The sequence below is a fragment of the Monopterus albus genome, unplaced genomic scaffold (assembly GCF_001952655.1).
Source record: "Monopterus albus unplaced genomic scaffold, M_albus_1.0 scaffold209.1, whole genome shotgun sequence".
Classification (NCBI taxonomy): Eukaryota; Metazoa; Chordata; class Actinopteri; order Synbranchiformes; family Synbranchidae; genus Monopterus; species Monopterus albus.
The window spans coordinates 680840-704407 of NW_018128089.1; the positions used below are offsets into that span (position 1 = coordinate 680840).

General features: G+C 40.0%; 2 protein-coding genes across 3 annotated transcripts in view; one reads left to right on the top strand and one right to left on the bottom strand.

The window, feature by feature from the left end:
- Positions 1–9906, top strand: part of LOC109970843 (angiopoietin-related protein 2-like) — a 15407-nt gene extending 5501 nt beyond the window's left edge. Inside the window, exons 2-5 of one of the 2 annotated variants that reach the window (XM_020618694.1) lie at positions 2969–3883; positions 6445–6638; positions 8458–8728; positions 9317–9906. In XM_020618694.1, the coding sequence (XP_020474350.1) occupies positions 2974–3883; positions 6445–6638; positions 8458–8728; positions 9317–9516 (1575 nt within the window). In that variant the 5' untranslated portion in view covers positions 2969–2973 and the 3' untranslated portion in view covers positions 9517–9906. The remainder of the gene's footprint in view (positions 1–2968; positions 3884–6444; positions 6639–8457; positions 8729–9316) is intronic. The other variant, XM_020618692.1, reaches the window with a different exon arrangement.
- LOC109970842 (ras-specific guanine nucleotide-releasing factor RalGPS1) overlaps positions 1–23568 on the bottom strand; it is a 76925-nt gene that overhangs the window by 46852 nt on the left and 6505 nt on the right. The window contains exons 2-8 of the mRNA XM_020618691.1: positions 20595–20733; positions 19937–20041; positions 18801–18851; positions 17693–17776; positions 16612–16701; positions 14471–14563; positions 11213–11339 (exon numbers count right to left, since the gene is read on the bottom strand). Of these exons, the coding sequence (XP_020474347.1) occupies positions 11213–11339; positions 14471–14563; positions 16612–16701; positions 17693–17776; positions 18801–18851; positions 19937–20041; positions 20595–20651 (607 nt within the window). The 5' untranslated portion in view covers positions 20652–20733. The remainder of the gene's footprint in view (positions 1–11212; positions 11340–14470; positions 14564–16611; positions 16702–17692; positions 17777–18800; positions 18852–19936; positions 20042–20594; positions 20734–23568) is intronic.

Here is a 23568-nt window from a genome sequence, read left to right on the forward strand (position 1 = left end):
ACCGCTCTACCTCCTGAGCCACAGCTGCTCCACAAAGTTTGGTTTTCTTTCTCTCCCTGTACCTTTCTGCAGGTATTCCTGGCTCCAGAGCTCTATGTTTCATGAGAAACAGCCTGGTTGTTGTTTTGTTTTTGTTGTGTCCTGATGCTTTTCTTTTCTCTCTCCTCTATCCACTCACACCAGCTGGTCGAGGCAGAAGGCCGCCCAACAAGAGCCAGGGGGTCTGTCGGAGGGTTCTTCCATTAAAAGGGAGTTTTTCCTCCTTAATGTTGCCAAATACTTGCTGCGTTTTCCTTATAATAATGTAAGATCTAGACCTGATTATGTAAAAGTGCCCTGAGGCAAAAGTTGTTGTGAATTGGCGCTATACAAATGAGTTGAACTGAATTCAAATGTATTTTGTCTGGGCAAAAGTCCAAAACCCAAGGACTCTATTTACAATAACATAACAGAGGAAAACAACATATCCTCAAATCTGATAATCTGCTAATCAACTGATTTCTTAAGCTCTAGTTCAGGTGTGGCCCAAAATTTATAACCACTTATGTGCTTTTGTGTGAACATGTCAGCAAATATATACACTCAAAGTCGTGTATAAGAGCCACAGGCATCGGTGTGAGGAAAAACTGCAGAGATGAAAAGAAACTAAGAACACAAGAAAAGCACAAGCCCAGTCTTCAAAGTAGAAAGAAGCTGGTCTGTATTATATGGCATGACATAGTTACAGATTCTGCACCATCTTAAACTAATAACATGGAGGAGACACTAAGGCTAATCATATTGTCTTGTTCTTTAGTCACTTAAAGCTTCTAAAATGCCTGCTGTTAAAAAGAACTTGACATAGAAAACAATTGAAACATCCAGGCCAAATCACAGACCAAGAGCAAAAACAATGAGGCCTTCAGCCAGATGATGATCGCACCTCGAATAAATGTATCACTGCTCAGACATTCAGAGCTCAAACGCGAAACTCATTCATTATTTTCCTGTGTGATTAATGAATTTTACGTTGAGTCTTTCAAACAGAGAAAAACCCCAGACATTTACAGACCCTGGTGCATTATGGAAACATGAATGAAATCCACTAACTGGCCTGGCTGAGGCAGGAGTTGGCACATGTTATGACGTAGTAACTCCCATCTCCAACAACAGAGGATAACAGTGATATTATCAAGGGAGAATCCCCTGTGTGTTTTGTGTTATTCAACATTCCAATGTTGTGAAAGCATTTTTTTTCCCCCAAGACCAAGAGAAACATCATCAAAACACATTGTGCCATTAAAACAAGTGTGGGCCAAGAATGAAGACAGGGAATACATGAGAGCAAGCCTTCTTAGTCAGATATTTCGTAAATATGAGCAATGTTTTCACTCTGTTGGAATGAGTTAGGTCCACTTTGAGCCATGCAGTTTATTTTGTACGGGTCTACTGTTAATTTCTTTTCTCCTGTAGTTCATGGATGATGGTATGGAGCAAAATGATTTTGGCAGTTATTACAATAGTAGAAAAGTATATTCTGTATTTTGACAGGGTCATTGTTTTTGTGGATGTGTATTTGGACTTACTTAGAACTTAAACTAAAAGGCCTGGCACCTGTGGGCCATGCCCTCTCTTCATGCATCCCATTAACATGCCTGCATTTACTGTTTAATATACCTTCCCAAATGAGAAAAAGTTGGGATGGTATGTAAAATGTAAACTAAAACAGAAAATAGCAACATCACACCGTGGTAAATGATTTACTGGCCCAACTTTTTGTGGAATGTGTTGCAGGCATCAGAACTGAAGTGAGTATTTATTTTGAACAAAGAATCAAACTGATGAGGTATTGCATCAGATAATGCACTGCTGGATTGTTTTCAATGTAAAAAAGGACACAGACGATTTACACATATATTTTTAGTTTTAATTTTTCTGATTTGGGGTTGTAAGTTAAATATGTATTTGTAAATCTGCAGACTAATTGTTTTCTTTTATTGTGGATGATTTAGAATGGTCAATAATGTCCACAGGAGTGGATATCATAAGAAAAACAAATGGAAAACACTTAACTTTCACAGATATGATCAATATAAAGCTTTTATCATTAGAAAATGCTAATAACTCGATTTCAGCAGTGTGTTTTCTCAAAAATGCACTGATAAATGCCAAAAGAGTACTATATCATTTCTGTGCAGAGTGGGTTGTCTGTGATGGGAGGATGGCTCCTATAAAGCAGGACAGTTTTTTCAATGAAAAATACTTTAGTTGAACTGGTTGGACATGTGACATTAAAGCTTCAGTCTTTTTTTTTTTATACGCACATTGGATGAAATCACTGAAAAACCCACAAACTATTACCAACTCTCCTCAGCTCTGTGGCCTTGTACAGATTATTGCCTTTATTACACAGCCCACAATGTTATTGCCTTTATAAATGGCTGTTATCGGTCTGTCATCAGACCACAGATGTGGGATTTTAGGGCCTACCACTCACCTTCCTAGTCAGCTCAGTAGGCCGTTATCATGTGCCAGACCTCAGTCATCATTATAATAATTAGCATATCAGGTTTAGACATAATAAGTACTTATTTTAACTTAAAACACACTAAATCTAGCCAAGTACTTTTTAAGTAACAAGAGCTCAGTATGACATGGGACATGAACAGCTGTCCTGTGTTTTGTCAGCTGACCCGTCACCCCCACCACCTCCCTACGTCGATTTTGTCGCTCTATCACATCACCACCTGTTATTGCTGTCATCAGAGGTCGCCTAATTATAATGGCTGATTTTCAGTTTCTTTTGCTGCCTCATTCACATTATTAGGGCAAATAAGGTAATAATTGGGATGATACTCAAGTAACTATGAAAATATGCAGTTTCAGTTAGAGTACTACTGGCTTTATAAATGTTTAAAGTCAGGATTACTTCAATGTAAAATGTGTGGGAATAGACATTTATTAACCAGCTCTTCCCCCTCTGTTCCAGATATCATGGTTTCTTGGATGCAGCAGGACTGTGCCATGATTTTGGTGGTGCTCCTGTTGCTCTGTGGACCAGAGTCCTCTCTTCAGGGTGACACTCATGAAATTGGGAACAGCGATAAGATCCTGGAGAGAGAGTTTATCTATGCGCCAAAACGGCAAAAACGTGCTGTGGTTGACTACAGCGCCTCCCAAACAGACAAATGCTCTTACACCTTTATTGTCCCAGAGCAAAAAAACACCGGGGCCATCTGTGTAAACTCCAAGGAGCCCGAGGCCTTGCTGGAGAATCGGGTCAATAAGCAGGAGCTGGAGCTGCTGAACACCGAGCTACAAAAGCAGAGACGGCAGATTGAAGCGCTGCAGCAGTTAGTAGAGGTCGATGGGGGCGTGATCAATGAAGTCAAGCTACTACGCAAAGAGAGCCGCAACATGAACTCCCGAGTTACACAGCTCTACATGCAGCTGTTGCATGAGATCATCCGCAAACGAGACAATGCTCTGGAGGTGTCCCAGCTGGAGACCCGTGTGCTCAACCACACAAACGAGATGGGGAGGCTGGCTGCACGCTACCGGGACCTGGAACACAAGTACCAGCACCTGTCAGCCATTGCAAGCAACCAGAGTGCTCTCCTGCTGCAGCTGGAGGAGCGCTGTAAGCTGGGAGGATATTCACATGGTGTGGTGCAGGACAGAAGCTATCCTGTGCGTCCACGGTCTCCTGTGATCCCTCAGCCTCCTCTACAGATGCCTGCACTGTCTCCTGGAGGCTACAGACCATTCCATCCACCTACCAACACCCGTCATACCAACAACCCCATGACTAATGACATACAGAGTGACCAGAACGCCAAAGCATTAGTACCTCTGCTGCCGACAATGTCAAGTGTTACATATGGCTTCACAAACGAGCCCTCTGGTAAGTTGATGCCATCACGCAAGCATTCGTGTCTTCCTTTGTCTATTAATAAAAAGACATAGGCCACACATTGTCCAATACTAGAGATGCACCAATTCAATTTTTTTTAAAGTCTGACCTGCCAATGTCAATTTTGGTCAATTGCAATAAGGCAGCACTAGCATGAAGCTCCAAATCAGTTCACTCTGCTCCACCCAGCGCTCCCTCTCCCTGCTCCACTATGCTCTACTACGATGTGCGACTCTCTGCCACACTCTGCCTAGCTCTTCAGACAGTTGTTATAGAATTACAACGATTCAAAATACAGCAAAACTAATTGATCAAGCTGAGGTAACTGAAAACCTCTGATTAGAAAATTGGAAATTTCATTTCTGATCTCCTCGGATCAATCAGTGCATCTCTATCCAATACTTTACAAAGCTGGTGGAAATACCTCCTCTGCAGAGATAAACTTGACCAAGATGATGATGATAATAATAATAAAATTTATTTATATAGCACTTTCCAACTCAAGGAGCACAGAGTGCTACATCAATGAAAAAGATAACAGTTCAAAACAGAGATAAATAAGCATAAAACAAGCACAAGCACTCATAGGGGTATAATGCAGTTTCTATCCAGTCTGATACCTCCAAGGAGACTAAAAAAATAATGGCCTTATGAGACTAATAAAACAGGTTAAACATTAAAAGCTTGTTTAAAAAGATACGTTTTTAGAGCTGACTTGAAAGATACCAGCTCAGTTATAGAGCGTACATCTAAGGGTAAGGAGTTCCACAATCTAGGGCCATACACGGCAAAAGCGCGACCTCCCCATTTCTTATAATGTGAAGAAGGGACAACAAGGGCGAGGTGACCTGACGACTGTAGAGTTCTACGAGTGACATATCTGGACAGGAGGTCCGATAAGATGATGGCCACAGAGGGCTTTTTGACAGATTTCTGTAGCTGCAATTATTTGCATGCATTCTGCACATGCACCCATAAAGTAAAACTGAGAAAACCATTTGAAAATCATCTCATTTTATTCAAGGTCATAATTTTTTGATAAACCCTTCTAAAGTTTTACATTTCAAGCACCAAGGGCTCAGATGTCAAAAAGATCACAGTCCGCCTCATCTCACTATAGTTAGATCAGCCAGGCAGACAGGTTTAAGTCAGAAAAATAAAAATAAAAAAAACAAGCTGTATGACCAAGAAGAATGTACAGATTATTTAAAATGCAGTGTCTGAGCCAAGGAAAGGCTTGTTTCATGCTTTACTCCGAGCAAACGATTTCATTACCAAAAGCCAACTGACCTGCCTTAGTAAACACACTGCTCTCCTCTCACAACAGGTGACCTTGGTTATTCTCTATAAAGCAGCAAAGAATAAAAATTTAGTAGAACTGTATGGAATGGTTGGTAAAGGTGTATAAAGGCTCACCAGCATGTACAGTACTGTATGTCCATCCTCATACACAGTACAAACAAAACAAGGACCCACAGCTCTAGAGGGGACTGCCTACATTTGGGGGGAAATGAAAGGGGGGGATACAGTGTCAGACGTGGAAATACGGCATACAGGAAAATGTTACAACCTTGGTCACATGCCCCTGTGGTTGAAGAGGCTTCTATTAAGCTTTTTTATTTTAAATAAAGTATAAAAGATAAAGATGTAAAACTGAACTTGATACCAACAAATTTGAATCACATGTATATTAAACTCAAGGACACGACCTTGATTTCAGAAGAGGGAAATAAACTTGATTATTTATTTCAATAATAATGTCAGTACAAGATATTTTTGATTAAAAAAAATCTGAAATGTTATGCTAATCTCCTAATCCATCCTTAATCATTTCAGAAAACAATGTTACCACAAGGTCCTGACCAACTAATCATCTGCTATTTCCAAGGTCAAGAGTGAAATGCATACATCATGTATCATAGCCTACATGATGTCTTTTGATAGAGAGCTCATATGTGAACATGGATGCCATTGTATTTACACTACCAGGCAGACATTTGGACACACTCTCCTTTTCAGTTCAGTGGGAAAACGTCCTCATTCCCATGGTATTAAATTAAAACCAGTGCTAATACTGCTGGCCATACAAGCACACGCACGCACGTTAATGGAACTGTAGTATTACCATAATGCTGCAAAACACAAATCTTTCTAAAATGATGAAACCAGTAACCACTAACTAGGGATATTGATATTTGAATACAATATAGCCATTTAAATGTGCTGTCTCAGTGTTTCCATATAAAATCTTGTGTTGTTACCGAGAATTGCAGTGCAGTTTTTCTCATGGGAATTTTTACTGCGGCCCCCATCACAGAGACTGGAAAGCATTTGTCATGTTTGGCACACACAACACATCGTGACTTCATTTTCCGGGAGCCCTCTGTCCATATGTTTTTATATCTATTTGATGTTGCAGTGTCTGTTAATAATGATGATAGCATGTCACTGAAAATAAAAGCCAGTCATGAAAACCTTTGTAGATCAGCATACAGTATTCAGCTTGGTTAATCAGCATTGCCTCTCTAGTCCGTGTTCTCTCTCTCCTACAGGTCCTTTCAAAGACTGTTTGGAGGCTCTAGAGAGTGGATACACCACCAGCGGCATGTACCTCCTGAAACCAAACAACAGCAACAGACTCATGCAGGTTTGGTGTAACCAGAAAGACGACCCTGGTGGCTGGACTGTCATTCAGAGACGTCAAGATGGCTCTGTCAACTTTTTTAGGAACTGGGAAAAGTACAAGGTAATAATGAAGATCTGAGCTTATAGTGAACCAGTCTGACAGTCCTCCTCGGTAGTTTTGAGATATAAAGCTGCAAAGATGTCTGCATTCATTCCCTTACAAGGAGATCAACCTCAATAATTCTTTTAAACTGCTCTAGAAATCTCAAGCCACTCTAGCTGCTCTGTGAAGCTGTACTTAATCACAGTGGTAACAGGGATACCAAGACAAATGCTATATGATATTTACACACAAAGTATGGTTGAGGTTTAGTTTTAGAATAACATTCAGTTACAAGGCTAATAATATAGGCATCTATAAGCATTTAAAGATCTTTCTGTAGAACATTTCACCTGTATTCCCAAGTAAAACAAATATATACATATATATATTTTAAAGACCTTGTTAAAATAAGAATTCAGATTGAATACCAGGCATGTGGTATAATGACAAAGACTGGTTTGTGACCAAATGAGGCTGAGAGACCCTCATTTTTTTGATCTGTCAATTAAAATGCCAGATGTCAACTGTCACATCCACTTATTTTGTCTGTAAGAAGCAGATCATTTACCACTTTAGATCAAGCTCAATAAATCAGACTTGAACTCTTGTATTAAGCATTGCTGTTTGAAGCAATTCACAAGACCTAGCTTGTTAGGCTAACTGGAAACCATCGCTGTACAAATAAGACCAACACCATGTCAACACCAGCTTAAAAATGAAAGCAGCACATCAGGAGCAGCTGCAGTTCTTGAAGCACTGGGCTATAGAACTGCTAAACATGTTTTCAAGAGCTCACAGTCCCTTAAGCTAGAAAACAACCTGTCTGAATGCTATGGGCTGCAGCTATGTGAGTGAAGTATGAGGTGGTGTAGACAGCTGTATTGATTTTAACTTCAAAGTTAATCTGTTTGTTAGATACATGTTAGATGGACACCCTGTCTAGACAGCCGCTAAGCCTTTCAGTGCAGGCTGACTATAGCCACTTCCAGATGAGCCTCTGTGCTACTGGGATCTGTTGCACACTTTTTCTTAAAGCTTTAAATAAAAGATGATTTTAAACTGCTGTGCTAATAGGAAAAAAAAAATCTAATAGTTATGTTTGTGATGACATAATTAAACTGCCAATCATCTCACACAAAGTAAACTGTTTGGCCAACCCAACTTATTGTGTAATAGTTGAGAAATCATTAAAAAAAACTCTACAAAATCAATCCTCTGAAGTCACAACAACAGAGCTGAAACTGATTCAAATGACCTAAACATGCTCTCAGTGTTGCTGCCAGCGCAGTGATCTGTTGACTTCATAACCATAGTATCCAGTTACTACCGGTGGAACCCCACGCACAAGGCAATACACTTAACTGTCAGAGATTTTTCTGAAGCCTAAAGGACTTCTGAAAGCAGATAGTGTTCTTGGCGCTTTAAACTCGAGACCAAAGCAGAAAGAAGTACTTCAGTGTTGTCTTCTGACCCACTCTCAATGAGTCAACAGAATGCTTTAAGAAAACTACATGCATTTGGCTGAGAAAGGACTCCCTGCTGATTGACTCCATGTGTCAGACATAGAGTGAGCTCTGGTGGAGAGGATCCCAAACATGTCCTGCCATTTTGCCACTGCTCTTGGATCATCTCTCTGATATCATACCAGTGATCACAGATGCTTGGAAAACATGGGTGGGTTTTATTATGTTTGAGGTCCTTAGTTTTATCCAAGAGTAAGCAAAACAGTTTGTTTCTTGCAAACTTTAAAACAAGAAAACCATGGTGGCATTTCCTATTGTCTCGTGTGTTAGAAACAGTAGCAATGGTCTAATTCAATCTCTTTCTCCCTTCACAGCAAGGGTTTGGAAACATAGATGGTGAATACTGGCTAGGCCTAGAGAACATCTACTGGCTGACAAACCAGGGCACCTACAAGCTACTGGTGACCCTAGAAGACTGGTCTAGACGCAAGAACTTTGCAGAGTATGCCAGCTTCCGTGTTGAATCTGAGGTTGACTTCTATAGGCTGCGGGTGGGCCAATACCACGGCAATGCCGGAGACTCTCTTACCTGGCACAACAACAAGCAGTTTACCACACTGGACAGTGACCATGATGTCTACGCAGGTGAGGGAACTGCAGTGCAAGAGAAGGCAGTCATCATTTCTTATGTGCTTTTACTTGCAAGAACTGCACAGGGTAGGCAGGTATAATGGAAAGAAGTCTACAGAAATTGGGCACACAAGCATTCAGGCTATGGGTATACATCACATGACACTACCAGTGTTTGACAGTTTCCCCAAAGCAGAAGCATGTCTTGGATTACTCAATAGTTAAACTTAAAAGTTTTGACATTGAAGGGCACCACCACCTTACCCAAAATAAATATTCTCTCTGCTAACATCAAAAGAAATCAGTTTAAACTAAACTGAAATATACTAAAATGAAAAAATGAGCAGAGATGCTATATCAGATAGCCAGACCCACATACGTAATAGGTAACACTGATGTCTCATCAGACTTGAAACATCAGCAATGCATAAACAACTACTGAAGAATCCTTGTGCGAAGCGCACATGGCTCATTAGTCTGTGGGATCCCTGAACCAGTCACTTCCATTTCCACCTTCCATTCAAAACGCTTTTCGTGTTGCAGATGTATCCAAAACTATTAGTGTCATACTGGCTAATCTGATTTGATTTCTTGTGTATCCAGGCAACTGTGCCCACTACCACAAGGGAGGATGGTGGTATAACTCCTGTGCTCATTCCAACCTGAATGGCGTGTGGTACCGTGGTGGACATTACCGCAGCCGTTACCAGGATGGGATCTACTGGGCTGAGCTCAGAGGAGGAGCTTATTCCCTGAAGAAGGTGACCATGATGGTACGACCCAGTGCAAACACCCTCCACTAACACTTCAGTCATTAACTGGACAAATATCTCCTCCAAAAGGATAGTTTCTAAATCACAACCAGGGGCAGCCTTGATCTGAACTTACTTCTTCACTTTTTCTGTTGGCTGTTATACATTAATAATGTAGCTTCAAACTGCAAAGTCTCAAAAGGACCCATGCAGAATTTTTTATTTTATTCCTTTTAAAGATTTAGGTTTTTATACTTACTTTGAATCTCATTTGGGCTCATAAAGCAATACTTCACACAAATCAACACCACCACTTACAAGCACAACTGTATCTTATCTGTCTCTCGCTGTGTGAGTTTTGTTGATTTGTTAATTTTGTTTATGTAAACATCTGAAACTTCAATAAATACAATACCAACCTTTCAACAGGATGCCTGCCTGTTATGTACTGAACAAATTCAAAGCTGCTTTAATTTTATCTAACTGTAAAATATTAACAGCAGAACCTCTATCCAGAGATCAAAACTGACTACTGGCAAGTCAGGTGCTTATATTATTAGAGAAGATATTGTTATTGATTAAAAGTGTTTATCCAGTGTCCTTGTGCATATTCTGAGGCACAGTTCCCGACTGACTGGGCAGTGTGTGTGTGTGTGTGTACATGAGTGAGCAATGTGCTCATTCAATAAGGACAGAGCCTAATTTGCAACCGTCTATTCCTGCTCCCACCGTGTACAAGAGGACATTACTACAGTCACCAGGATCTCGATTCAGGCCTCTGCGATTTAGTTTTTATAACAGTGATTCTCCCTAGTTTGAATTTCTTTTGGGAAATCTGCTGCTTCACAACAAACACAACCACACTTTTCCAGAGCAGCAACAACAACTGACAGGTGTGCACGTCCCCATGTGACAATGTGTGCACAGGAAGAGGGAGAAAGATCAATGTAAAGAAATTTATTACATCTGAGAGTAAAATGTGTAATCATGATCACAGAGCCAAGATGAGGAAAAGTAAATAGAATTATTCCCCCAGTTCTGAAAAAACACCATCCTTGTACCATAAAAGTGTACGGCAATAATGGAACTGGAATCAAAGACGTTGGTGACAACAACCTATATTATGCCGTTTCCATCATGGTGTAATGACCTGTCACAGAGCTAGTAGCGAGCTAACCCTCAGCTCAGTCACAGTAGCTCCTGGAGCATCTTTCTATTGTCTCACTGCTTCTCTGTTTACTCCCCCTGGGACGCTAAAGAGCCTGCTAACAGACATTTAGCAAAATCATTAGTTCAAAACTAGTAATTCATAATGATTTGCTCTATTTTGGACTCTGTCCCCTCAAAGATCAGCTCCATCAGAACAACTTACCATTGGTCAGCTCCCTGTTTATCATGAACAGCCCAAATCTTCAGTTTCTGAGGAGCTAAACACTCCAAGCCTACCCCAGCACTCAACACTGCTTTAAACTCAAGACTTAAGGATGTCTTCATACCGGTGCTTTGGAGAAGCATGTTAATGTGGTATTCTATGTGAAAGTTTTGATGTGCTGAATGGAACAGAAATGTATCATGTGTATGAGTAAATGGCTTAAAGCTGCTGACCAGAATTTAGACTAGTGGTGCAAGACATTGTGAGGTTTACTGTAGAAACCCGGTATCAAGCACTGAAAGAGCCACTGATTTTAAAAGAATATTAAGCAGCCTGTGGTGTGGGCTAATACTGAGGCAAAGAAAGAGGACTTGCCAAGGTACGGAATGCAGGGCACCATCTTCAGGGAGCGGATGTATTCTCTCATGCGGGTGTAGTTCTCCTCCTTGGATGTCAAACAGTTTAGCTTCTCAAATGTGGCCTTGTCTTTCCGACTGATCAACTACAACAACACAAAAGAAAGATTACATTTATGATTTTTCCTTCTCATTCAGAGCCTTTAACCTGAGTGGGAATTACAGTATGGCAAACAAATATTACATCACTGATACCTTATGTGAAGCTAATTACACTTTATCTATGTAAAACCCATTAACTAGAGCATTTAAAAAAGACTCAGAGGACTATTTATAATGAAATGTACTTGAATTTCTCAACAAACCTATCGTGGTGGTTCTTCCTCTTTATATCTGATGAAGACCACCATTCATGTAACATCCTGAGCAATTCAATTTTCCTTCTTGCCAATATATGACCCAGTGCTGAAAATTAAGTGACCTGGAAGATTTTTTTTGTTTTTTTGTTAGTGGTTTCCATCAACTGTACAAAACAAGAAACTGTCAAGGTGCCGGTGGGTCAATGTGTTCAGAAAAAGAAAAAAAAAAGTACAAACTTTTGGCATGAGAGGCCTGGTTTCAGTCTGTCTAGTCGGAAACTACTGAATCAAATGCCAAAATCGTAGACTGTATAAACTGTAAATATGGATGACATATCAACACTTCCCTCCACTATGCAAAAGTGAAACCAAAATATCATGAATACAGTAGCTGCCATCTTGACATTTTACAACCAGTGACATATCAGACCATCAAATACCTTTGTCAAAAACCACCTTAGCAGAAAATTGACCAATTATACACATACCATCATAATATTTTTTAAAAATTTGTTTTTAGTTCGACGCATGTCCCATCCACCAACATGGAGGGGGTGGGATTTATGAGCTATACTGCAACCAGCCACTAGTTGCAATTGACTTGGTGGCTTCACTTCTGGGAGCTATCTGGCTGTCCATCTTTATTTAGTCTATGGCCACAATAAATAAAACCTTTAAATAAGCCTTTAATGAGCAAAATAGATTCTTATGAACAAGCTTAAACCAAACTGTGCTAACTGCTTAGCTTAATTTGTCACATATTTTAAATTTTGACAAGATCTTGTTTCTAGCCGAGTTTCTACCCGAGATGTTAGCCCCACTCCCAAACCATCTGTTCTTCTCTTTACCAGTTAAACTTTACCAGAAAACCTCATTAGCAGTAGCTAATTATAAAGACTGTTTAAATTTCAAAAATATAACTTTAAGGATTACACCCAGTGTTTATGCAACAATGCTTTGAGGGCATTAAGTATTAATAAATTCTAATCCTGATCTAAATTTATTATTTGTTATGCCATAACTGATAAAGTACTGAACTGATAAGTACCGTTAAACTGTTTCATAAAATACTGACATCCCTATTTAAAAAAAAAAAAGCACTAAAAATACAGTATATACTGTACTACTGAGTGAGACACCTACACAGCCTTGCCACGAGCATGACTCAGTGTGTTAACTGCTTCCGTGTCGGATCCGGTTCCAGCTGTCAAAAACACCCAAATCCAAGCACCAAGGTACAAATTCTCTTTTTCAGTCTTTTTATTAGAGCAATGTAAAAAACATTTACATAGATGCTTACTGTCCATTGTTTCTGTTGGTTAAAATGACAAAGGGAGGCACACTAAATCAGCTGTAGCTACATGTGATTACCCTTATTACCATAAATAACTTGCCCAAAGACTAAAATCACTCTTGGCAGTAGTCCTGTAGTCTTTGCAAGTTCATGCCTGCTCTCAAAAATAATTTTATTAAATTGTACAGATTTTGTTTTCTTTGATACTTAAACAAGATCAGGTCTTTCCTTTCATCTGCAGACCTAGAAAAGGTCATCCATGCTTTTATCTTCTCCTGACTGAAACTAGTACAGTGTTCTTTATTCCAGTATCAGGAGATGAAACACTCTAAAGCCCCTTTTCGACATGCACTGGAACCATGAAAGTCTCTAGACATTACCTGGGGGAGATGTATGTGAAAATGCAAATGTCTGAGTCAGTTGACCTAGACCTTAAGTGGACTGTGCCCTGCCAGCTCTCTAGTACAAAGTCCACATAAGGTCCCAGTGAGCTGCAGTGACCCCATGTGAGAATAGAGGCGTGTAGTCTAGAGTATTCACACAGAGCTAGTGGGCATGTTGATGATATTCTCTCACATGATCGCCATAAAACCAGAAGGATACAAACATCGGATGGTGAAGAAAAAGTCATTTATAATAAAGATGCCAACAAAAGTATCTAACTGGAGTGCCTCTCTACATCTCTTTTAGTTTCTCAAGCATATGAACATTCAAATTGTGTGCCTTTCTCTCTCCTCCTCCTCCCTGTCCTCTCTTTTCACTTGGGCTCTCTTACTAGACCATCACTCTCTCTCTCTCTCTCTCCCTGGCTGGCAGTGTGAATACAACATTTTGGATCTGGACCTTCGAGGAGCCCTGTCCTTGTCCTTATCCATTTCTCATTGTTTTTACCTTATTTGTTGTTCATTTTCTTCTATATATACTGTATGTGAATAGTGTGCTGGAGTTTTGCTTCCTGTCTGTTTACGTAGTGTGTTTTCTTTCCGGGTCTTCATGGTGGAGAAGATGTCGTGGTAATTTTTTTTGCCCCGTTAAAGGGTTTTTTGGGGGGAGGTTTCCCAAATTGGGTGTCAAAGGACAAATAATGTCATATAGTGTCAAAATGTTAAGACCCCTGAAGAAAAGTTGTGTCATCACATTGGGCTATATAAATAAAATTTGACTGAACAGCTGTTCATCTGAGAGTAATACAGAGGTAAATAACTGTCATTAACCAAATGACTAGAAGAACCATTAAATGAATGAACACAAACTGATTAATAAGCGAGACATGCCATTGAGCCAGTGATGAATATTTCATGTTTAACCTTTAACAATGCATAAAATCAACGTGCTAACAGCCTGGTACTCATCGGTACACAGCACTGGTACTGGAAAGGCCCTCTGTCAATCAGGTTCTCTGAATTGTGATAACAAAATGACTACATTGCCACCAAATCTGATCCGAGACCTGATTCAGCAGCAGATGTGTTACTTTCTTTTTAAATACTCTCACTGTGAAGATTACTTCCATCTATTTCTATCTGTTTTCCCCACTGTAGGAATTTAAAATGTAGTTCTTCACACTTCTTGACACTAATTTAAGGGAGCATGTTTCTTGAAGCAGAGTATGAAGCTGTCTTACCGCCCAGGTTTTGCTGAGTCTGAAGATGGGAGCACTCTGCAGAGCAGACACCACTGACACCAGAGAATGAAGGTTGTTGAACTCCAGCAGTTTCTGAGAACAGACACAGATATTGTATGAAGTACACACAAATTTAACAAGTGACTTCAGTCACTGTCAGCTGGCACTCTGAATAATACACAATTCTGTGTGTGTTCAACACACCTGGCCAATAAAGCTGATTCTGATAATATATATTTGTAACTACCTACAATATGACTTTAATTAAAATGTTCTCTTTAAAAATGTTGTGCGAGGCATATGAACCTGGGGTTCTCCAGGCTTGGGTGATACAACAGTACTAAGGTATACCACAGGATTTAGAAATCCTCAAGGTATGATTTTTGATGCTGTCAGAAGCATATGCCCCTATTTTTCTATTAGGCTGAAGCAGAGACCATGTAGGCTTATTGTAGTGCACAACATTGGCACCAGAGGTCAGTCATGATATGACAACTGAAGGGAGAGACCGAGCGGAGAAGGATGGTGACCAGCAGTGGGAATACAGGACTTCCAGCTTGAAAATATTTGGGGTTCAGATCCAAAAATACAGTCAAACCCCACAACATGGACAAAGCTCTGTGAACTATTTGCTTACAACTAATTTTTGGCTGAAGTGGTAAAAAGCCATTTTCACAAATGCCTCTGCATCTGTGCTTGAAGTACAGTATCTGAATTAAGTCATTCTGGAACATTCCCAGATAAAACAGAGCAAAGTAATATGGCTAAAAGTCAGGATGATTAAATCCTGTTAGACCTACAAATATCCACTAAACCAATCTTCTCGGCTCATTTTTACTTGTAGGCTAAGGATATAACTAGGTTGTCTTTTTTGTGTGCGTACAGGCCTATGTTTCTACCTGCATATTTTATCTTGTGCACAGTAAAAGGGGTCTAAGGATACCTATGGTCTAAGACGATATCTCTCTCTCTCTCACACACACACACACACTTAAAGACCCCATAGAGTGGCTGATACCATTTTCACCGTATAACATGAGCATTTTGATTTTACCTGCTGTCAATAATGAATAAATAAATATGATTATTAAAATCTAAAATGACATAAACTGTAAATTTTACATAAGCCTCTATTGTTATTTGGCCAAGTTTGGTACAGCACAAGCTGTAAATACAATAAACTGAATATCAACCCCCACAACCACTTCAAGCACTGCCCAATGCAAACCCCACCAACCCCACCCCTCCGCCCAATGAGCCCTCAGCTCTGGGCCGGCTCTTTACACACCTTTGTTGTATTATACACCCTAATCCATAATTGCAGAGTGATTCTCTATGAGTAACATTCTGGGTCTGCTAATACTGTAGTTAAATAGGGTACATAAAGTGTGCATTATTTTTAGAAGTCAATATATTTTCACTTTGCCAAGAACATTGATACGTTTTTACATTTCCTTTCTATCCCACATTCTGACCATGGGGAAAAAAAGCTCCATTTCCACTTATTCTGTAATCGGACCATAACAGCAAGAGGCACCATTTTTTGTTTAGCCAGCAGAGGGTCTGATTTCTCCATCATGCTGTGTAATAAAGTATCTAGGTGGCTCCTGTATGTTGCACCTTCATGCACAATAATGGATTCTGTGTTGAAACTGCTTCATAAGCAGCAACTGGCAGTGACCCCTGAAATGAAAATGAAAATGAAATGAAAGCACCAACTGTTTAAAAGCTGCTGACATATCCATGTCTGATGATTGATTTTACCAATACACCGAAAAGATTACCAAACAGTGAGCCATACCAAATGTTACAACACAGGAGACAAAACAGTATGTTTTTGTCATCTGAAAATATGATACGGGTTTTAGAAAAGTAGCAAATGATTCCTGAACACATTATTGCCTTTACAACTACCCATGAACTGCCAGAAAGATTAATTAGATCCCATAAGCACTGTTAAGGGAGCAAGAAGGAAGATTGTAAAAACAGCAACATTCAACCTTTTATTATAATATTTCAACTGCATAAACCCACAACTAATTTTATCCTTTTGCTGTAAAAGTGCTATGAAAATGATTTTGATCATTAAATATTTCTCATGTTACTGATAATTCTGTTCATATTTAATCATTTGAACTCACCTTTGCTATTTTGACAAAATGGCTCAGTATTGCTGCTCGGATTTTCAATGTCTGGGCAGTTAGGATTTCTCTAACCAGCCAAAAGCTCACCTGCAACATAACAACATACACAGACAAACACACACAACTGAATATAATGGCTTCTCCATTGTATAATTGCATAATAAAAACTTGCAAGAGGCATAATAAAAACAGGCTGATCAGAAGTGAACCAGCAAAGGCTGAGCTATCCTGACCGAGTCCCTGAGCACACTGGATTCTCTCAAAACAAGCCTAATGACCTACATGCACTGTACTCAGAATATTATACAACTGTGTCACTGTTAATTTACAGACTCCGTAACCAGTGAGCAGAGGTTTATACACAGAGTGCCTTTACACATCAAAGTGTTTCTAGTTTGAGAAGTACTACTGCATAGGTTGCAGCATTAATCCTTTTGGGTCTCCAGATGAAGCACGTTAAATATCTTTAAGTGATTTCACCTGAGTCAGTCAGTGTCAGTTGTTCTGGAAGAATATAAATCTGAAAAATCTGGAGTTAGGAAGATCTAGGCTTAGTAGACCTCTGTAGCCTGCTCCTCATCTGTGTTCAAGGCTGAATTAGCTGCTAATAGTATAATACAACTAAATCTCACCACGAATTGTTGGCAGTGGAGTTGGATCATGGGTAATGCAGGCACCAGGTTGTGACAAGAACAAAATTATACAGAATAAAAGAGGAAATATCTCTGGTTCTGCTGCACCAATTTGTATCCATTTTAAGTGTCACAGGAGAACTTTTAATTGTAAATTGAGCAAGACACTGAACCCCCAGTTGCTCCTGGTGATGACACCAGTGTGGGAATGGGTGAAGGGCCAAATAGTGTGAAAGCGCTTTGAGTGTGCTGCACTGCATAGAAAAGAGCTATACAAGTATAAGAACATTTACCATTCCTCATCCTCCAGCCACAATTTAAAAAAATACTTCCCCTAGAAACAGCACCCACCAATGAACCTTTTACTGTAATTATATGATAAGTACAACAATAATGATAATAAAGAAATTATGTTAAATTAGCTGCAGAAATCATTTAAGACGTACCTGGTTGAACCTGCGTGTGAATGCTACCACATTGGGGGCCAAACTGTGTTTCTCTTTCCCATTCCATCCACAGCTGGCCAGCTCCTGCCAACCAGAAAACCACAAGATTTGAGAAATGTGTAACAATAACCAGTGTCACCATGAGTGTGGCGGCTGAGATTACAGATTAGCAGAACATAAGACTGTAAAAATGTTACCAAACTGATGAATGACAACAAAACTCCATTGCTGGACTGGAGCTGACAACAACCGATCATTATTCCGATATGACATGACCTCAAATTTCACAAGAAACCTAAATATTGTCTGTGTTTTAGAGCTGTTTACTTGATAAGGAAAACAAACAAGTGAACACAAGTGTCTAGATACTGTAAGTCATCAGAAAGCAGTCTCTCACAGGCTCAAATGAATCAGCAATACAAACCAACCATAGGTTTATTAAGCTACTTTCAAAGTATTTTACACAAAAGCTCTGATAGAATAAGGCAATGATGACCTGAGCAGTTCTTTAAGAGACCCGCTTTGAGTAAAGTCTTACACATCTCTTTCCATCAGTACATATACTGTTGTTTACCCATCTATGAAGGAGAAATTCTAATTAATTTGCAGTTTGTTGCGCAGTCCTGGATTAATTTACTTACTGAGCCATTAGCTTACTCGTCTGTGCCACAGACCACCATTGGTGTTCAAAAACAATTAAAAGCACCACCAAAGCACACCACTGCACTAGGAGACTTATTTCCTCATTAAGAAACACACCACCCTATATTTGTCAAGAATATCCAGAAATCTCGTGCATGGGCTGTTGACTCTTGCTCTTGCTTATATATCTCTATATATCTCTGGTGCTTCATAATGAGGAAACATCACCCAGTGCTGTAAACTGCTGTTTACAGTAGGAGGGTTCATGCTGGTAGACAAAATACTTTGTGAACACAGATAGTAGTCACGGTGTGTGGAGATAACCTGTGCTAGACTAAGTGTTGGATGGACTAAACGTTATGTTCACCACTGATAGGCATGGCAATTAAAATGATCTTGGAACTATTCATGTTACACTGTAAATGATGCTTAGGAGGCCAACCACTTGTCAATATGAGTCTCTTACCTCTGGTTGTATCGCTTTAAAGACAGGAGCATCCATTAGAGTGATTTGACTCTGAAATAAAAAAATAAAAAAAGAAAAAAATCTTTGCATAGGCAGGAGGTTAAGCAATGGCACACATATAATACACTGTATATATGGTGAAAGAGAAACTGCACTGTAGAATCCCATCACTCAGTAATACCTAGTCAATCATTTACCAGTTAAATATAGAAACCTATTGCTCAGTTCTCTATCACTATGAAAGCAATTCTCCTAAAAACAAAATTCTCCTCGAAGAACAAAACAACAGACAAAACATTACAGAGACATAAGCCCTACTGAAGCATTTCTATTCAATCCACAATGAAAGCGAGATGTGAGCGGCACGTTCTGTCTTTAAAGTTATCAGAACAACTCTGTCTGTCCACATGACAAAGAGTCTTTACTAGGCCGACCAACAAAACAAGTGTACTGGACAAAAACTGTTTTCATTTAAGATCATCAGGAAGAAATTGCATTTTTATGTAGCCTATGGAGTTAGTGATTTTATTGATTTTCCCCAGCTTGTTACAGAGGGCGGAAGTAATGTGAAACAAAGCAGCTCAATTGGTCATAACAGATAACAGCAGAAACAAAAAATTTATGGGATTTGCGTAATTTAAACAGCTGACTGTGGCGATCACGCTTTACTAAATGCAGCAGAGGAAAAAAAGACATAAAAAAAAAAGCATTTCAAAAAATGTGACGGTTCCAGGGTAGATGTGCATCTCACACACCTGTCGCAGATTCAGCGTGTTTTGAAACATTTGACAGAATAAAGTTCTATCTGCTGCGTGAGACAATCGATAGATAATGTCAGGCCTGCATTGCAAGTGGCTGTTAAGTGGTGTCACAAACCACTTCCTGTTTAGTAATGCTCATTCTAGTATCAGGTCTATCAGGAACCTGAAGTCCAGTTGTCAGCTTTAGCATTTTTTGGATATACCATCACCTGTATGACTGAGAATCTCTACAGACAGCCAAACATCCTCCTGAAAATGTTTAAAAGCTTTGCTTTGTACAGTAAGTAGGCCAATAGTATGCTTTGGTCTCTCAGGTAGGATCTGATCTATATTGTATGCTGCACAAATACTGAGTAACTTTTGATGTGTACTCACAGCAAACTCTTCAGGCGTCACCTTCAGCACATCAAAGATAACTGCATTGTAGCTCTTGGCATAGTCCAAACAAGGTCCATCCAGAGAATCAGAGCTGCTGCTGGCCTGAGAGACACATTAAACACTGATATTAACTGCTCAGTACCTACAGGACTCTCTGTGAGAGACCACAAACACAACTTCTGTCATGAAACTGTGTACTGTCTTAAATATGCTGGCAAAATGATACATACTGTATGTCCCCCTGACTATAAGGCTAGAGCCATCGGTGTGAGTTGGCGCCACAGATGGCTGCCACAGCTGTGTGTGTGTGTGTGGGTGTGTGTGTGTGTGTAACAACATACTTGGCCAAAAAAAGTGTTTTGTTTTTTTTTATGCATGCATATGTGCAGTGTATCCAACCAGTTGTAAACCGCAGCAAATACAAACTACACACACTTCAAAAAGAACTGTGTGCATGGTAGGAACACACATTCTTCTGTTTCTATTACCTGTTGCACCTGTTTGGACAAGCACAAATACTGCAATTCATTTTTAGTTGGAGGTTTGTAAAAGAAAAATAGAAAGAAATGACTACTAATAGAAATAAAAATTCAGCTGCCTGATAGGGCACATCTAGAGTCCATAGTTAACACATCCAGTTGAATCTAGTTCTTACCTCTGAGGTGACTGAATTGATGCTGGTGCCATCTGAGAGCCCGTTCCTGCGATACATGCTCACAGAGGGACTGGTGGGATGCAAAGGTCAGGTGACAGAGGCCTTTAGCTGGGGGGCACACATGATCTTTCATCCATGCCTGAAGATGGAGAACACAGTCATGAGTCTTCAGCCAGCCCCCCCATTCACCGTTTCAGATTTATTATGAACAGTTTCTATTGTATTTGATTTGTACTTTGAGTTTTCAAGTTGGCTCATATCACACTTACATGGAGGGATCAGGTTTTGTGACCTATATTGCAACCATCCACCAGGGGAGTGAACAAATTGTGGTGGTTTCATTTCTGGGAGATGTCACATCATCCTTCTTAACATAAGTCTATGTACAGTACTTGGTTGAAGTTAAGTGTGTGTTGCACTTTCATGCTATATTTTTGGCTGCCCCATTACACCAATTAGGAATTAGAATGTGCATTATTTTACCTAAATATACCAAAAAAATACTTGCATGACCAGTGTATTTGCTAACACTGAGATCTGTAGTGGTAAACAATGCTTTGCCATGCATCTTGCACTTGTACCTGAAGGACAACTGAATGAACCGATGACCTGACAAAACAGAAAATAGAAAGACACTTCGGTTCAAATGTGGGTATCCACTTTAAAAGTGACACCTCAAATTGCAGGAGCTTCACTATGTACTCAGATTTACATTTATATTTACTGTAGTTGGTGACCAAATATGGGTATTTGATTTGATGGCTCATACTTGAGTTGCATTCGAGTCCCACATAGACTTCCAAATTGACTCTCAACTCATAAAAATGACCTGTGGCATATATTACATATAACCAGTATAATACCAGTTTGTGTTGTGTTTTGGTAAACAAGCTGACTAACTCAGACTTATCACGCTCTGCCACTCAATGCTTCACAGAAACCTGGCTTAGCAACTCCATCTCAGACATCGCAATGCGGTTCCAGGCATACAGAGCACATTGCATAACAGGGTTATCCGGGAAAAGGAGAGGATGTGGAATCTGCTTCTGCATAAATGAAGGTTGGTGTAAAAATGTCTGTGTTAGAAGAAAAAAAAAAACTTGCAACATGGACTTAGAGACTCTTTTCATTAACGGAAGACCTTGCTGTTCACCTTGAGAGTTCTTGTTTATTCAGCATGCATATTCCACCACAAGCCTGCATTAGCAGTGTGCTAGAGCACCTGGCCAACCAGACAACTGAAGTGGTACTGAAACACCCTGACTCCCTACTCTTTGTTCTAGAGTAGACCACACCCACAAACTGCCCAAATACAGACAGCATGTCAGTTGTCTCACCGGGAACAATAAAACATTAGACCACTGCTATACTGTAATAAAAGATGCATACCACTCTGCAGACCGCACTGCCCTTGGACTCTCTAACCAGTGCTTGGTTCATCTCTTCTTGACCTAGAAACAGAAACTTAAAGCTGCAAAGCCTGTGGTCAAAAGAGTGGAGAGATGGACCGAGCAGGCAAAGTCAGAGCTACAGGCCTGCTTTGACTGCACAGATTGGAGTATATTTGAGGCTGTGTCTACAGACCTCACTGGCACTGTGACATCATGCATCAGCTTTTGTGAGGATGTGTGTGTGCCCACCAAGACCTTCTGCACATACAACACCACCACCCCCTGGTTCACAGTAAAACTCAAACAACTTCATCATAACAAAGAGGAGGCCTACAGATGTGGGAACAGGATCCTGTACAGGCAGGCCAGGAACACACAACAAGAAGATCAGGGCAGCAAAGAGAAGCTACTCAAATAAGCTGAGAAATCATCTTCCTGCCCATGAACCTGGCACTGTGTGGAGGAGCCCACAAAACATCACTCAAACTCATTTTGCTTCTGTGCTTTTTTTTAAAGGCATTTGCCACAGCTACCATTGTAGTTCACTGTCCCACTGGCCGAAACCCCACGTTTGATTGTGTTTGGTATGTATGTGATTTTCAATGTGAAAAGATATGGACAGCTGCACTCGTTTGCAAAGTGGCTGCCTAAGACTACTATTTAGACAAATGGAGCCTCTGGACAATTTAAACTACTTAATGATGTCACCTGGAAAAAAGTCTTTTGTGGGGGGTTCTATATAATTTTTCAGAACCTGGATTGACATAAATACTGAGAGGTGAACAAGAAGGCAACATTATTACCATCATCATCACACTCTGTGACCTCACATGGGACTTTGATCTGACACACACCACCCAAGTCATTCAAACATGTATTCACTTATTTACTCACTCACTCTGTAACTAAAACCCCAGTGTCTTTCCTCATGTTTTGTTTGTGTTGCACTGGTGACATGTTTTTCATTTACTAAAAATTTAATAAACATAGTTACAGACTCAGCAGATTTGTTAACAGTCTTGGTAGAACAGTGTCAGTGGTTGGACAACTGAGCAGACCTGGCTCTCAGAGATGACTGCCAAACCAGCCACTGATGAACCTGAGCAAATCCAACGCAAATCCTGTGTTTCAAACCACAAAGCTGCTTTTTACTTGAGTGAGAACAGGGTTCAGGGATGCTTTGTATTAAGGGTAGGTTAAGCTTGGAAAAGGGTGCTGCTTATTGTGGGGCTATATAGATTTATGACAGCATGGGCTGGCACCCCCCTCTTTGGGGCCAAATAATGGGCAAACATCATTTAATCGGTATACTCAGCTTCCACATGAATGCTCTCCCTCTCTTTGGCACATTTAATTGTGCATTATTGATCCCTTGAAAAGAAAATCAAATCAAATCAAATTTTATTTGTATAGCGCCAAATCACAACAAAAGTCATCTCAGGACACTTGACAAAGTAAGGTCTAGACCTTACTGTTATCAATATTATTACATAGGGAAAACCCAACAAATCCCCCTTGAGCAAGCACTTGGCGACAGTGGGGAGGAAAAACTCCCTTTAACGGAAGAAACCTCCGACAGACCC